At 40.4% G+C, this 17,370-nt stretch overlaps 1 protein-coding gene across 2 annotated transcripts in view; it reads left to right on the top strand.

Moving 5' to 3' along the window:
• Positions 1-17,370, top strand: part of ANO10 (anoctamin 10) — a 210,048-nt gene that overhangs the window by 142,964 nt on the left and 49,714 nt on the right. The window contains exon 12 of one of the 2 annotated variants that reach the window (XM_025884954.2): positions 14,750-14,866. The exons of the other annotated variant lie outside the window; for it this stretch is intronic. Coding sequence (XP_025740739.1) covers positions 14,750-14,866 — 117 coding nt within the window. The remainder of the gene's footprint in view (positions 1-14,749; positions 14,867-17,370) is intronic. 2 annotated transcript variants of the gene reach the window in all.

The following is a 17,370-nucleotide window of genomic DNA, read 5'->3' as shown; positions in this document are numbered from 1 at the left end:
ATGCAATTGTAAATGGGATCGACTCCTTGATTTCTCTTTCTTCTGTCTCATTGTTAGTGGATAGAATGTAACTGGTTTCTGTGCTATGATTTTATGTCCTGCCACTACGCTGAGTTCCTGAATGAGTTCTAGCAATATTGGGGTGGAGTCTTTTGGGTTTTCCATGTAGAGTATCCTGTCATTTGTGAGGAGTGAGAGTTTGATTTCTTTTTTGCTGATTTGGATGTCTTTTATTTCTTTTTGTTGTCTGATTGCTGAGGCTAGGACTTCTAGTACTATGTTGAACAACAGTGGTGATAGTGGACATCCTTGCTGTGTTCCTGACCTTAGGGGGAAAGCTCTCAGTTTTTCCCCATTGAGAATGATATTCACTCTGGGCTGTTCATAGATGACTTTTATGATACTGAGGTGTGTTCCCTCTATCCCTACACTGTGAAGAGTTTTAATCAAGAAAGGATGCTGTATTTTGTCAAATGCTTTTTCTGCATCTATTGAGAGGATCATATGGTTCTTGTCCTTTCTTTTATTAATTTACTATATCATATTATGTACTCTATCACATTGTAGTGTATTATGTTGATTGAATTGAGGATGTTGAACCACCCTTGCAGCCCGGGAATAAATCCTACTTGGTCGTGGTGAATAATCCTTCTAATGTACTGTTGGATCCTATTGGCTAGTATCTTGGTGAGAATTTTGGCATCCATGTTCATCATGGATATTGGCCTATAATTCTCCTTTTTGGTGGGGTCTTTGTCTGGTTTTGGAATCAAGGTAACACTGGCCTCATAGAAAGAGTTCGGAAGTTTTCGTTCCATTTCTATCTTTTGAAACAGCTTCAGAAGAATAGGTATTAATTCTTCTTTAAATGTTTGGTAGAATTCCCCTGGGAGGCCATCTGGCCCTGAACTCTTACTCGTTGGGAGATTTTTGATTATTGCTTCAATTTCCTTGCTGGTTATGGTTCTGTTCAGGTTTTCTATTTCTTCCCGTTTCAATTTTGGTAGTTTATATGTTTCCAGGAATGCATCCATTTCTTCCAGATTGCCTAATTTGCTGACTTATAGTTGCTCATAATATATTATAATTTTTTGTATTTCTTTGGTGTTGGTTGTGATCTCTCCTCTTTCATTTATTATTTTATTAATTTGGGTCTTATCTTTTTCTTTTTGAAAAGTCTGGCTAGGGGTTTATTGATCTTATTAATTCTTTCAAAGAACCAGCTCTTAGTTCTATTGATCTGTTCTACTGTTTTTTGGTTTCTATTTCATTGATTTTTGCTCTCATGTTTATTAATTCTTGTCTCCTGCTTGGGTTAGACTTTATTTGCTGTTTGTTCTCCAGCTCCTTTAGGTGTAAGGTTATGTTGTGTACTTGAGACCTTTCTTGTTTCTTGAGAAAGGCTTGATTGCTATATACTTCCCTGTTAGGACCGCCTTTGCTGCATCCCAAAGGTTTTGAACAGTTGTGTTTTCATGTTCATTTTTTTCCATGAATTTTTAAAATTCTTTAATTTCCTGGTTGACCCATTCATTCTTTAGTAGGATGCTCTTTAACCTCCATGTATTTGAGTTCTTTCCAAATCCTCTTGTGATTAAGTTCCAGTTTCACAGCTCTGTGATCCAAAAATATGCAGGGAATGATCCTAATCTTTTGGTACCAGTTGAGACCTGATTTGTGACCTAGTATGTAATCTATTCTGGTGAATGTCACATGTGCACTCAAGAAGAATGTGTGTTCTGTTGCTTTAGGATGGAATGCTGTGAATATATCTGTGAAGTCCATCTGGTCCAGTGTGTCATTCAGAGCCCTTGTTTCCTTGTTGACCTTCTCCTTAGATGATCTGTCCATTTCAGTGAGTGGGGTGTTAAAGTCCCCTACTATTATTGTATTATTATTGATGTGTTTCTTTAATTTTGTTATTAAATGATTTACATAATTAGCTGCTCCCACGTTAGGGACATAAAAATTTACAACTGTTAGATCTTCTTGTTGAATAGACCTTTTTCTCATCCCTTATTATAGTCTTTGGTTTTAAATCTAATTTGTCTGATACAAGGATTGCTACCCCAGCTTTCTTTCCATGTTCATTAGCATGATAAATGGTTTTCCATACCCTCACTTTAAATCTGGAGGTGCCGTTGGGTCTAAAATGAGTCTCTTGCAGACAGTATACCGATGGGTCTTGCTTTTTTATCCAATCTGATACCCTGTGTCTTTTGATTGGGGCATGTAGCCCATTTACACTCAGAGTAACTATTGAATGATATGAATTTAGTGCCATTGTATTATCTGTAAAGTCACTGCTTTTTTATATCGTCTCTGTTCCTTTCTGGTCTGTTACTTTTGGGCTCTCTCGCTGCTTAAAGGATCCCCTTGAGTATTTTTTGCTGGGCTGGTTTAGTGGTCACAAATTCATTTAGTTTCTGTTTGTCCTGGAAGTTTTTATCTCTCCTTTTATTTTGAATGACATCCTAGTTGGATAAAATATTCTTGGCTGCTTATTTTTGTCATTTAGCACCTTGAATATATCATGCCAGTACTTTCTGGCCTGTCAGGTGTCTGTGGATAGGTCTGCTGCAAATCTAATGTCTCTTGTCCCAGGCTGCTTTCAGGATTTTCTCTTTGCCTTTGATATCTGCAAACTTCACTATTATATGTTGGGGTGTTGACCTATCTTTATTGATTTTGAGGGGGTTCTCTGTGCCTCCTGGACTTGAATGCCTAGAGAAGTCCTCAGGTATAATTTGTTCAAATATGCCTTCTGCCCCCCCCTCTCTCTTTTCTCTTCTTCTGGGATTCCAGTTATTCTAATATTGTTTCCCTTTATGGTATCACCTATCTCTCGAATGCTCCCCCTCATGATCCAGTTGTTGCTTATCTCTCTTTTTCTAGCTTCTTTATTCTCTATCATTTTGTCTTCTATATCACTGATTCTCTCTTCTGCCTCATTTATCCTAGCAGTTAGAGCCTCCATTTTTAATTGCATCTCATTAATAGCCTCTTTGATTTCAACATCATTAGATTTTAGTTCTTTCTTTCTCCAGAAAGGGATTCACTAGTGTCTTCTATGCTTTTTCCCAAGCCCAGCTAGTATCTTTATCTTTGTTATTCTGAACTCTAGTTCTGACATCTTACGTATGTCCATACTGATTAGGTCCCTGGCAGTCAGTAGTGCCTCTTGTTCTCTTTTTGGGGGTGAGTTTTTCCATCTCTTCATTCTTTCCAGAGAAGAATAGATGAATGAGAGAACAAAATACTAAAATGACAACAACAAGAACAACCCAGAGAAATATACACTAAACAAATCAAAAGAGACCTAAAGCCAAAAATAAATAAATAAATAAATAAAACTGAAAATAAAAAGAGAATGTAATCAGATAGGTGAACAGAACAGAGCAATACACTGGATCCTGTGTGTATTTTGGTATGTTTGTTAGAAAACTAGATTCCAAAATTTAAAAAAAAAGAAAAATTTATGTATAAAAATAAAATTAAATACAATGAAAGGATAGAATGTAACTGTAAAAATGAAAATTAAAAGACAAAAAAAAAAAAAGGAATATAAACAGACAGGTGAAAAGAACAAAGCAATACATTTTATCCTGAGTGTATTTTGGTCAGTTTGTTAGAAGAAATTACATCTCAAAATTGTAAAGAAAGAAAAATTTATATATATACAAAAATAAATACAATGAAAGAATAGAATGTAAATGTAAAAAAATGAAAATTAATTTAAAAAAGGAATTGATAAAATAAGAAATTGGTTAAAAATGAAAGAGAAAAAAATAAAAATTGAAAGACTAACGAATCATGGTGGGGGAAACCATTAATTCTATATACAGTTTTCCCCTAGTGCTGGAGTTTTACAGTTCTCTAAGATCGGTAAACTTCATCTTGGCTGGATGTTCTTGCTGATCTTCTTGGGGAGGGGCCTCTTGCATTGATTCTCAAATGTATTTGCCCCAGGCAGAACTGCACCACCCTTGCCAGGCTAAGTAATCTGCTCTGGTCTGCTCTATGTGGCTTTTGTTCCCTGAAGGCTTTCCATGCGGCTTTAGAGGATGAGAATGAAAATGGTGGCCTTCTAATCTCTGGCCCCCTGAGCCAAGAGCTCAGACCCCACTCCTCAGTGTGCCCTCAGGGAAAAGCAGTCAAATCACTCCTGTCTCCCTGGTCTCTGTGTGCACTCCATGCTCACCTAGCCTGTGACCAAGCATATCTATCTCAGGCACAGGACCCTGTTTTGAGTTTCCAAACCCCTAGACTCCTATGGCATGCTCCCCCACTGCTCCTCCCTGGGGTGGAAGGAGGGGGGTCTTGCTGCGGTTCTGCCACTCCCTAGGCCCCTGCTTGGAGAGCAGTCGACTGACTGTGCTGAGGTTCATGGTTTATGGCAACTCAGACCTGCAAGCCCACTCCTGGCCTTGCTGTTTGCAGCTGGCTTCCCCGCTCCAAAACCTGGGAGCTCTGCCACATTCAGGGACCCACGGTCTTCCTGTGACCCTGAGGATCCTGAGACCACACTGTCCCACCTAGGATTCCGCTCTGCTTCACCACCTGAGCACCTTTCAGGCAGGGACGTCTCTCACCACAGCAGACTTCTAAGAGTTCTTTTCCCTGTTGTATATTTTTGCTTCCTTTGTCATAAATTAATTGACCATATACATGTGTTTATTTCTGGGCTCTCAATTCTCTTTCATTTATGTCAATACTATACTGTTTGAGTGCTATAACTTTGTACTGCAGTTTGAAATCAGGGAGTGTGGGACCTCCAGTTTTGATCTTTCTCAGAATTGTTTTAGCTATTTGCGGTCTTTTGTGGTTCCATACAAATTTTAGAATTATTCTGGTTCTGTGAAAAAGATGTCATTGGAATTTTGATAGGGATTGCATTGAATCTGTAGATTGCTTCGGGTAGTATGGACATTTTAATAATACTAATTCTTCCAGTCCATGAGTGCAGAATATCTCTTCATTTATTTCTGTCTTCTTCAGTTTATTTTATCAATGTCTTATAGTTTTCATAGTATAGGTCTTTCACCTCTTTGGCCAAATTTATACCTAGGTGTTTTATTCTTTTTGATGCAGTTATAAATGGGATTGTTTTCTTGATTTCTCTTTCTGGTAACTTATTAGAGTACAGAAATGGAACAGATTTTTATATAATAATTTTTTATCTGCAAATTTATGGAATCCATTTATTCTAGCAGTTTTTTTGGTGGCATCTTTAGGGTTTTCTTTATATAACATCATGTCATCTGCAAATAGTGACAGTTTTACTTCTTCCTTTCCAATTTATATGCCTTTTATTTTTTTTTTTCTTGACTAATTGCTTCCTAGGACTTCCAATACTGTGTTGAATAAAATTGGAAATAGTGTTCATTCTTGTCTTTGTTCCTGATCTTAGAGGAAAAGTTTTCAGCTTTTCACCATTGAGTATGATGTCAGCTGTGGGCTTGTCATATATGGTCTTTATTATTTTTTTTTAAGATTTTATTTATTTATTTGACAGAGAGAGAGATCACAATTAGGCAGGCAGACAGGCAGGCAGAAGAAAAGGGAGAAGCAGGCTCCCTGCTGAGCACAGAGCCTGATGCGGGGCTGGATCCCAGGATCCTGGGATCATGACCTCAGCCAACGGCAGATGCTTAACTGACTCAGCCACCCAGGCACCCCTATATATGGTCTTTATTATGTTGAGCTACATATTCTTTATACCCACTTTGTTGAGTGTTTTTATCATAAATGGATGTTGAATTTTGTCAAATGCTTTTACTGCATCTATTGAGATGATCATATGATTTTATCACTCATTTTGTTAATGTAGTGCTGATTGATTTGCAGTTGTTGAATCATCCTTTCATCCCTGGAATAAATCCCACTTGATCATGGTGTATGATCCTTTTAATGTGTCTTAAATTCAGTTTGCTAGTATTTTGTTGGTTGGGGAGTTTACATCTATTTTTATCCCCAGCCTGTATTTTCTTTCTTTCTTTCTTTTTTTTTTTTTTTTTTTTTTGTGATGTCCTTGTCTGGTTTGGGGAGCAAAGTAATGCTGGCCTTATAGAATGAGGAAAGCTTTCCATAGTCTTCAGTGTTTTGGAAGAGTTTGAGAGGGATAGGTATTAAATCTTACTTGAATGTTTGGTAGAATTCACTAGTAAAGCCATTTGATCCTGGACTTTCATTTTTTGGGAGCTATTTGATTACTGATTCAACTTCTTATTAATAGTCTATTCTAATTTTCTGTTTCTTCATGATTCAGTCTGGAAGATTTTATGTTTCTAGGAATTTATCCATTTCTTCTAGGCTGTCCAATTTGTTGGCCTGTCATTGTTCCTAGTAGTCTGTTATGGTCCTTTGTATTTCTGTGTTATCAGTCACTTCTATTCCATTTCTGATTTTATTTATTTGAGCCCTCTCTTTTTTTCTTGATGAGTCTAGCTAAAGATGTGTTAATGTTGTTTATCTTTTCAAGGAATCTGCTCTTAGTTTCATTGATCTTTTCTATTTTTAGTCTCTACTTCATTTATTTCCACTCGGATCTTTATTATTTCCTTTCTTCTACCAACTTTGGGCTTTATTCTTTTTTTTTTTTCTAGTTCCTTTAGGTTTTAAAGTTAAATGGTTAATTTGAATTTCTCTTGTTTCTTGGGGGCAGGCCTATATTGCTATGAACTTCCCTCTTAGAACTGTTCTTGCTGGAACCCATAGATTTTTGTATGCTGTATTTCTGTTTTCCTTAGGTTTTTTTTCCTAAGAGCCTAATTCCATAATTTTTTTTTCAATCTTGGATCCATTAATCATTTCTTATTAATTGGCATTTGGCATGTAATTTGGTAATCAGCAGAGGATGCTTGTTTGGAGTTTCTTTTATTCAGTGGTGGCTGGGCTCTGCATGGAAAGAGGTAGCGTGGCCAACATTCCACCGGAGAGATCAAATTAGCTTTTCAGAATTCTAGGAACTCATCTCTAATTTGCATTTTGTATTTCATAAGAGACAGGGTTGGGGACATGCTGCCACAAACACAGCTGCTACTGTCGATTGTGTTATAGTTTCTAGCTTTTGTAAAATAAAAAGGTTCTGCTCACGCTCTGTGCACCTGCCACCAGACTCCCAAGAGTTGGACCCCCCTGTGGTGACCGGAGGTGAGTGGCACTGGCGGCAGGATAGGCAGTACTGTAGTTCTGGAAAACACTTCGCTCCAGATGCTGATTTTCTCTGGTCTTGTCCTTTTCTTTTTTCCTATAACTAAGACACCCTATAATCATTACTTGAAGCATACTGTTATAGGGAGCCAACTTCCTTGTATTTATTACTTTTAAAATTCTGTCCATCTCCCCACCCCACCTCCCACTGTTCCTTTTCTTCTTTGCTTTGTTTAGGATAAAATTTTGTGAGTTTTACTTTAGAAGAAGATTGTCAGTGAAGGAGGAATCACGATCATGGCCCATAAAATGTCTTCTGTTTTCATAGACAGACTATGAAAAGCCAACCCAAGTATTCATTTTTGAATATGTTTTTCTTCAAATCTGAATAGATTCACATTTTGTCTTAGGTTTGCTTTTATTTATGAAAACAAGTAGAAATAGCTAAAATGCCTTTTGCAATTTTTTTTTTCTCAGTTCAGTTAGCATAAAGCAGTTCCTAGCATTGAAACAGATTTGCTGTAGGGAATATATAAACAACATTTTATTTATTTATTTTTATTATGTTATGTTATGTCACCATACAGTACATCATGAGTTTTTGACGTAGTGTTCCATGTTTCATTGTTTGCGTATAACACCCAGTACTCCATGCAGTACGTGCCCTCCTTAATACCTATCACCAGACTAACTCATCCCCCCACTCCCCTCCCCTCCAGAACCCTCAGTTTGTTCCTCAGAGTCCATAGTCTCTCATGGTTCGTCTCTCCTCCGATTTTCCCCCCCCTTCATTTTTCCCTTCCTTCTCCTAATGTCCTCCAGGCTATTCCTTATGTTCCACAAGTAAGTGAAACCATATGATAATGGACTTTCTCTGCTTGACTTACTTCACTTAGCATAATCTCCTCCAGTCCCAACCATGTTGATGCAAAAATTGGGTATTCATCCTTTCTGATGGCTGAGTAATAGTCCATTGTATATATGGACCACATCTTCTTTATCTATTTGTCTGTTGAAGGGCATCTCGGCTCTTTCCACAGTTTGGCTATTGTGGACATTGCTGCTCTGAGCACTGAATTTCATGTGGCCCTTCTTTTTACTACATCTGTATCTTTGGGGTAAGTACCCAGGAGTGCAATTGCTGGGTCATAGTGTAGCTCTATTTTTAATTTTTTGAGGCACCTCCACACTGTTTTCCAAAGTGGCTGTACCAACTTGCATTCCCACCAACAGTGTAAGCGGGTTCCCCTTTCTCCACAACCTCTCCAACATTTGTTGTTTCTTGCCTTGTCAATTTTTGCCATTCTAACTGGTGTAAGGTGGTATCTCAATGTAGTTTTGATTTGAATTTCCCTGATGGCTAATGATGATGAACATTTTCATGTGTCTGTTAGCCATTTGTATGTCTTCTTTGGAGAAGTGTCTGTTTATGTCTTCTGCCCATTTTTTGACTTGATTATTTGTTTTTTGGGTGTTGAGGTTGAGAAGTTCTTTATAGATCTTGGATACCAGCTCTTTGTAGTGTCATTTGCAAATATCTTCTCCCATTCCGTGAGTTGCCTCTTAGTTTTTTTGACTGTTTCCTTTGTTGTGCAGAAGGTTCTTATCTTGTTGAAGTCCCAAAAGTTCATTTTTGCTTTTGTTTCCCTTGCCTTTGGAGACGTGTCTTGAAAGAAGTTGCTCTGGCCGATTAAACAACATTTTAAAAATTGATTTTTTTTTGAAACACAGTGCTATAACTGTTATTTAGGTTTCCAGGCTAGCCCACAAAACTTACTTAATTCATCAACTTGAACTCTGGATTCTGGGTACAAGAAACCAGTAAAGAGAAGGCGGTGGAGCCTGGATGTCTAATTTATCTTTTCCTGAGCATTGAGACAGTGTTGGTTCCTTTCTCCTTCTCTTTACTCCTCTTCCTCAAAGCCAGCACCCCACTGCTGAAGCTACTGTGGCATCTCCCCCAACTTCTGAACACTCGAGAGTACTGGGGGTGGGTGGAGGACAGAGTTTGCTAGCCCCAGCTAATTAAATTAATTGACATTTGCCTGTGAATGCGATGCTCCTTCACCCTCCCAAGAGTATGTTAAACCAAATAGGCCTGTAATTGGTGGAACTTCCAGAGTGCTGCAAAGTTGGGTGGGGTGAGAGGATGGATCAGTGTGCCAGAAGATTTGATGAGGGAAGGAAGTAGTGGGAAGAAGGCCGCCATCTAGGCAGTCTGGCTGTGTGTGTAAGTGCTCTCCTACATATTTGCATAAGGAATGATTACAAAGTGATAGCCTTCACCAGCTTCTTGTATTCTTGGACCCCAGATTAGAAGCCAGACTCCCTGGGCTGCAAGTTGTCTGGTTTGGGTCTGTCTCCTGGGCATATGGGCAGTTACAGCAAGGTGGGGTTAGGAGCTTTGGCGTATGTAATTCCTTTAAATGAGTGTTGGTTCACAACCCCCCCCCCCCCGGGAGCTTCCTGGGTGAAATCTGAGCTGGCCTCTGAGTGCGGAGGGAAGGGAGAGATGGAAGAAAGGTTGGCCCCTCCAGGCGGGTAGGTGGCAGTTTTAATAGCAAAGGGAACTTACCTATGAGGCTTGTCTTGGGTGGCAGCAAGAAGAGTGGATCCCTGCACCTGCCCGCCGCATCTTAAAAGTTTTTATAAACTTTTATAAACAGAGGCCTTCACCGGGTTTAGTCAACTATACGGTGCAGGTGTTCTCAACACCACCTCACTATCTTAAGGCAATGTCCTTGTAGCAGCTTCTGGGAGCAGGAAAGGCAAGCCTCTTCCCACATTCCGAGGACAGGGGAGGAAGTGAGCAGCCTCCAGTCACCTAGGTCCAGCTCACGGGTCTACTAGTGGTCATGTCTTCTCAGTGACCTTCCTCGGCTGTGAGGAACCCATGCATTCTTTTTCGTTCAAGTGGGGTTTTTTTCCCTTATAAAAGTAACACACAACATGCACCCCTATGTTTATAGCAGCATTATTTACAATAGCCAAGATATGGAAGCAGCCCAAGTGTCCATTGATTGATGAATGGATAAGAAGATGTGGTATATATACAATGGAACATTATTCAGCCATAAAAAAGAATGAAGTCTTGCCATTAGCAACAACATGGATGAAGCTAAAGGGTTTTATGCTAAGCAAAATAAGTCAGAGAAAGACAAATAACATATGATCTCACTCGTGTGGAATTTAAGAAACAAAACAAATGAGCAAAGGGGGTAAAAAGGAAAGACAAACCAAGAAACAGACTCTTTAACCATAGAGAACAAACTGAGAGTTACCAGAAGGGAGGTGGGTGGGGGGATGGGTGAAACAAGGGCTGGGGATTAAGGAGGCACTTGTGATGAGCACCAGATGATGTACGGAAGTGATGGATCACTATATTGTACTCTTGAAACTAATACTACACTGGAATTAAAGTGAAAACTTAAAAAAAATAAAATGTGGGGAAGGAAAAAAAAGTAATGCATGTTTGTTAGAGACTAAAGATAAAAAGTTTGCCTGTATTGCCAACCATTGCCAAGATGTTGATATATTTTCTTCTGATCTAGTTAATAAAGTTGGTATTTTTTGTTTTGCTCTTTAAGGCACTTTTTTTTTCTGTCAAAGATTATGAGGATCTGTTTTGAGGAAAGGGTACTTAGTGATGGTTTAAGATTAGGTCTGTAAAAGAAAAATGAGAACACTATGGGATTATCACCTGTCCTTCCTCGTTTTAAGTATGAATTGCCAATTCTGAACAATAAATTTCTTTTAAAATTCTTTTCTTCTTTAAAATTAGTGCCCCCAATGCCTTTGTTTCCCCGGGTCAGCCCTCCCTCCTTAGTGTGACAATATCAGACCTCCTGTATGGCTAAGCCCCTGCCTTGCACGGTGGCCTGGTCTGTGCCTTAGACTTTTCCTTCCAGGGCCTTCACCTTTTACCATTCTCTCAGTTCCTTCTCCCAAAGCATTTTAGCATTCAAGACTTACACCTTTAAAACTGAAAACCTGACTAGCCCAGCTCTTCCTCCAGCTACCTCCTCATCTCTTACTCTCCCTTCCTCCAGACTTTCTGAACCCTCTTGGTGGCCCTCCTTCCTCTAGCCTTGCTTCCCCAGCCCTTCTTGGCGCACCTTGGTCTTGCTTCTGTGACCTCCACTCCCACCGGAATCACCAGAGGCCGCCTAGTGGTTAAAGCCAAAGGTTGCTCCCTAGCGTCCATGTACTTGACCTTCCAGTGCCCACCTTGACTGGCTTCTTTCTCTCCCCTTTCCTTCTGTAAACCCAGAACCTCCCCGATTTCTGCCTCCACGTGCTGCTTCTGTAGCTACTTTTCAGACCTCTCCCTCTGCTCATCACACCTAGTACATTCCTCCAATTCCTTCCTGTGCCAACTTCTTGTCTCGTCTCATCTTTTCTTCCTCACTGTGCGTCCCTGCAGATCTCACCCATTCCCATGACATTATGTGCCACGTATGCACATACCCCAGCAACTCCCAGATGTTTGCCTCCAGCCCTGTTGCGAACATGAGACACCTCTACCCCACTGCCGGCTGAGCATCTCTACTCAGATATCCCATAGACCCCTAAAGTCCATAGACCACGCAGACCCCCTCCCTCCAGCCTGCTCCTCATCCTGCACGCACGTCATCATGGAGGAGCTGTGGAGGCCTGTCTGGTCCTCTGCTGGTGAACCCTCCATTCATTCCTGGAGGCTCCATCCCATTGCTCTTGCACACACCAGCTCACCCCGATGACCTGTCTGCACTTCTGCAGCCTCCACTCTTGTCCACTCTCTGTGCCATGAATGGAGACATCTGAACCCGTCATTCCCATGTTGGTACTTTCAGTGCCTCCTCACACCTCACTCAGCTCCTGTGTCATCCAGTTCCTGGGTGCCTCCATGGCGCCTCTCTCCTCAACCCCACCATCCCTTTGTGTGTTTGTTCTCTCTCTGGGAACACTCCTCCCCTTTCCTAGCCAGCTCCTCATCCCGCATGTCTCTGCTCAGGAAGCCCTCTCCAAATGGCTAAAAACTGGGATAACTGACCAATCTGTAGGCTCCTTGTCCCATGTATACTGGGCAGGACCACTCATGCATGGCATTTGGGGATGGCCCTTAATTACTCATCTCCTCCTCTAGACCATGTGCCGGGAACATCATCTCTTTCACTGTAGAATCCTCCAACACATGACCCATGTCTAGCACACTAGTCACTAATAAATGTGAGGGGATGGACACAGCACTACTTCCCTCTGGCTTTTGTGGTGCTGGTAGCCAGCTAAGGAGTATTCAGCTGTGTGCTTAGCGTGGAACTCTTCAAGGAGCATAACCCTGGAGGTGTTCAGTGGGAAGTTAAAAGCTGAGAATAAGCAGGTCTGTTAGGAACCTATATAGTTCAAAAGAAATTGATCTCTCTACATGTGGGCCTTTAAAAGCATTTAGTATAAAATAATTTTAGGAAAGCAAACTACAGAGCTACTCATAAAAACTCACTGCTATGTGTTTTAACCATGTTAAAATGACTTCCTGTGTTAACTGATATTGTCTAATAAATGCCAACATTTTTAATTAATGAGGGTTATGGACATTTTGTGTGGCATCTATGAGCACTGAGGTCTGTGGCAGAGTTGTTCGGTTGCCATAACCGGTCCTGGTTCCCAAAGGGGATTTGACACATCTTACAGGCACCTTGTTTCCAAGGGAAGACCTTGGCAGGGTCTTTTTTCTCACTGGTTCCCTCCAAGACTCCAAAGAAGAGAAAATGGGTACAGATTTGTTAGGAGAGATGGAAAGAGGCCAGTGACTGGCTCATGGTGGGGTTCTGGCAGTTTGAGGACACCCCATTTCTGGAAAACTTGGAAGATTTCTTTTCATCTGCTCATTTGTTTATTTCTTGTCTAGTATTTCTACTGAAGCGGTTAAGTCTTACATAAAATTATGTGTCAGTATTCCAATGGAATGAAATGATGACACAGTATACCTTTTTTGAATTATTTGTTCTTTGTAGATTTTATCCAGGTTCCTGTTAATTTAATTCAATTACTTAAGACTTACAACAGATGATGTCACCTGATTCATGCTGTGTTATCTACTAGTTTTCATACTGTAGATACTTAATCAGTACCTTGCAGGTGTCCTCTTTGGTCCCAGCAGTCACACTTCGGTGAAGACTGCCTGGCCCTGGCCCACTCCACATCTCTTGTTAATACCAGGAGTGCTTGGCCTGCCCTGGGGCTCTGCCCATTTCCGGGTCTCTGGATTGAATTATTGCTTGTTCTGGCATGATTCTGATTTCTTTCATTATTTCATGCCTCTCCTAGGAGATATCCACATGGTATTCGTCCTTCATCCTCCTTTTGAAAATATTACAGTAAGGGGCTTGTTTAATTTTTTTAAGCTCTCCTCTTTTTCTGTCAATAATTCAGTGCAACATTTCTTAGAGGCTGTTCCATTTCCTTTGCTGATTTTCAAAATGCCTTTTAATCATTTCTTACCTTTAAAAATCATTTCACAACTTTTAATGTTTAGTTATCCATGCTGTTATCAAAGAGGCAACTATATTCTTTTCATCGTTCAGACTTCCATGGGTGTTGATCCTGGATCACAAGATGATGCTAGAATTGCAGAAGCATCAGTAGGTTGAGGCCATGCATATGAAGAACAGGCTTACCAATGGAAACAATCCTGTTGGCTTATTCTGTTCTGCAGAGAAAAAAGCATAATTATAAACCTCATATCATTATGGTATAGAAAAACTATAATTTTGGTGCAGAAGGGTTCTAAGCTTCCCTTGTTATAATGGGTACACTCTACATTTCTGTGTACCTGCCCTACAGTATATGGAATTAGCAGCATAAGGTAGTACATTTCAACCAATCAATTCATCAGTATTTATTGATTATCATTTCATGAAAGAAATTGTACCAGACACTTGTAGGGGTGCAGAGGATTCAAGGCACCTGGTGTCTAAGGCGCTATATGTTTCACATAACTCAGCCTGAACCATAGCACAGGGAAGATGTCATTGGGCAAAGAATAGAGTGAGTCTAGGGCACCTGGGTGGCTCAGTTGGTTAAGCGTCTGCCTTCAGCTTGGGGCATGATCCCGGGGTCCTGGAATCGAGCCCTACGTCCAAGCTCCCTGCTTGGCAGGGAGTCAGCTTCTCCTTCTTGCTCTGTCCCTCCCCCCAACTTGTGCACTCTCTCTCTGTGTGTATAAAAAAAAGAAAAAGAAAAAAGAATGAGTCTGCCAGTGTTGTGTGCTAAGATACACTGGGAAAATAGACACAGGGAAAAAAAAAACATTTTGTGAAAGACTTTTCAGAGTAAATTTCATTTTTCTATAAAACACTGAAAATGTATGGTATCAGTTTAAGGAAATAAACTAATTTTAGAAGAATAAAGCAAGTAAGACAACAGTTATTGAGTGGCCCACAGTGGGGTGGGTTAAATAGAACTCTTGGGCCTGGTTGATCTCTGATCTATGACAGGCCAGTCATTAGAAATTACCCAAGACTAACGAGAAGAATCACAGATTGCTTAGGTTCCGTTTTGTCTCATTGCACATGTGGCCTAATGTGGCACATCAACATGTACTCTTTCTTGTTTTTAGCATGCACTCCTGGCTTTAAAGTTTATACTTGCATTTGCCATACCTGATAAACCACAGCATATCCAGATGAAACTGGCCAGATTGGAGTTTGAGTCTTTGGAGGCACTCAAGCGGCAGGTAAGAGCAACTGTCCTGAAAATCAGTGTTTTGTCTTTAGCAAATGCCAGGGGCCATAATTTAGAGAACTCACTCTGAGTATTTCCTTCAGCCTTGAAGTTACTAGCGTAAATAAATACAGAAGGCTCAGTTTAGGATGGCATAACAAAACCAAAATCCTAATAATATGATCAACGGATAGACTGAAAGAACTAAACTAAGCAAAACAAAAATATTTGAGCAATGTTAAAGAGTAGAGCTAACAGTCAGCAGAAGAACAAGACCAGGATTTCCAAGAATCATCCTGGAGCAGCCCCCATGTTTTCTAAGCCTGCCTTCTACAGAAACATTAAGCAAGGAGAAGTGAGCAAATAGAATCTTGCATAATATCTTGTAGAGAATGAGGGAGAACGAGAAAGTGTGGGCAAAAGCAGCAAAAATGCCATGAAAGTAGAAACTTCTTTCCAGGGATTTCCACATTATACTAGTGACCATGCTGGAGGTCTTCATTTTGACCTTCTACTTATAGCAGAGTGCGAGCAGGAAGACAAAGACTCCTCCATGCCCAAAGCTAGTTCTCTCTAGTGAGAGATAAGAATTAAACCAATGAGAAAATTAGTAAGGCAGTTATCATCTGAGGGGACAAGCTGTGGGTCCAGGACCGGGTTCTGACCCTCACAGTCCATTAGGCTTCAAAACCACCATGTACAAGAATATTTCCTTTGATGTTTGGGGAGCTGGAAGGAAAATAATTGCAAGGAGGGCCCCCCCACCCCCCGCCAAGCTGACCCTCTGATAGAAGCAAGGGCTCCAGGATAGTACACTAGATGGGAGGCCCCACACTGGAGCAGAATGTGCCCCTGATTAGGCAGGGTGTCCCCAGGATAAGACTTGTGATAAGAGTACAGAGAAGAAGAAGTGTGGGTCCACCAGCAGGGCGCAGTGGGGGAGAAGGCTAGATGACTGCATTTCGGTTTCTGAGGTGTGGGGCAAGTTCACCTAGTCCATGTGTTTGTATCTTAAATCAAAGCACAAGCACCATGCTCCACAGTAGCCACCAGAAGCACTCACAGCAGTGTCAGGAAACCCATTACCACCACTGGTACTTCCCATGGTGCCAGGGCTGCTGACCAATGCACTTCTACAGGAGGAAGAAGTGAGAAGGTCAAGTAACCTGCAGGAGGCAAATGTGTCACTCATTGAGGATTAGAAGGTTATTAAATCTAAAAATCACAAGATATGTTATCAGACACAATAGGAAAACCTGGTAAGGAGGTAGGTTACAAGGCTTATCTAAAATTATTTATTCCTTTCATAAGACATAATAGCCATTTGAAAATATTATTGAAGAAAAGTTCCCATTTACCAAAGAAGCCAAAATAGAAAACCTTTAGTAATTTATAAAAACAATATGGGTAATCTATATGAAGAGTATTTTTAAAACTCTGCTGGGACCAAAAGATCCAGTCTTGTGAAAATGATACCAATTCAAATATATAGAAATAAGCATTTGAGAATAGCAAGGAGATTTCTGAAAAAGAAGAAAAATGAGAACTTTAGCTCTGCCAGATATTGAAATGTATTCTGAATAATACAGTAGTTACAGTAATTAAATCCATTTTGAGGGGTGCCTGGGTGGGTCAGTTGTTAAGTGTCTGCCTTCAGCTCAGGTCATGATCCCAGGGTCCTGGGATTGAGTCCCACGTTGGGCTCCCTGCTCAGCGGGAAGCCTGCTTCTCCCTCTCCCACTCCCCCTGCTTGTGTTCCCTCTCTCACTGTCTCTCTGTCAAATAAATAAAATCTTTAAAGAAAAAAAATAAATCCATTTTGAATTAGGGAAGAAATAGATCAGTGGAATAGAGCAGAGAGCCTGTAAATGGACCCAAATAAAACGGGGACTTTAGTTTATGGTAAAATTAACATTCTGTGGTAGTGGGGAAGAAGAAGGATTGTTTGTTACATGGTCTGATGACAAACAATTGGTTAGGAAAATTATTACATTTTATTTTACCTCGTACCTTACATATCTCTTGCCACCACCCTCCTGCAATATTCAGACAGGTAAGAGATATAAAAAGTATGGCAATTTAAAGCTTCTAGATGACCAAAAACCTCAAAAGTTAAACTGGACAAACTGGGGAAATCCTAGCAACTTTTGAGAAATGGTCAATATCTTTAATTCAGGCAGCATTTTGATAAATCCATTAAAAAAGACAACCCAGTAATCAAAGCATAACATAGGAAGAGGTGCTCAACCTCACTCACAATTAAAGAAACTTAAGTTCAAGCAACAGTGAAACACGACATTTTACTCACTGTTGGCAAATGCTGGTTGACGACCTGTTCTCGCCCGGTGTGGGGAAATGGACACTTCTCTGTACTTGACAGAAGTGTAAATTGGCTCAGCCTTTCTAGAATGCAATTGAATCCAAAATTTAGACCACCCTCCAACCAAATGACTCTTGCTAGGGTAACAGTTATATCTGCAAAGTGGATCAAAATACCATTGTTGAAGCATTTCTATT

Source organism: Callorhinus ursinus, unplaced genomic scaffold (genome assembly GCF_003265705.2).
Source record: "Callorhinus ursinus isolate GAN/ISIS: 27379988/994484 unplaced genomic scaffold, GSC_fseal_2.0 scaffold1, whole genome shotgun sequence".
Taxonomy (NCBI): domain Eukaryota; kingdom Metazoa; phylum Chordata; class Mammalia; order Carnivora; family Otariidae; genus Callorhinus; species Callorhinus ursinus.
Note: the sequence above shows the minus strand (reverse complement) of the source record. Positions and strands in the feature narration are given on the sequence as shown.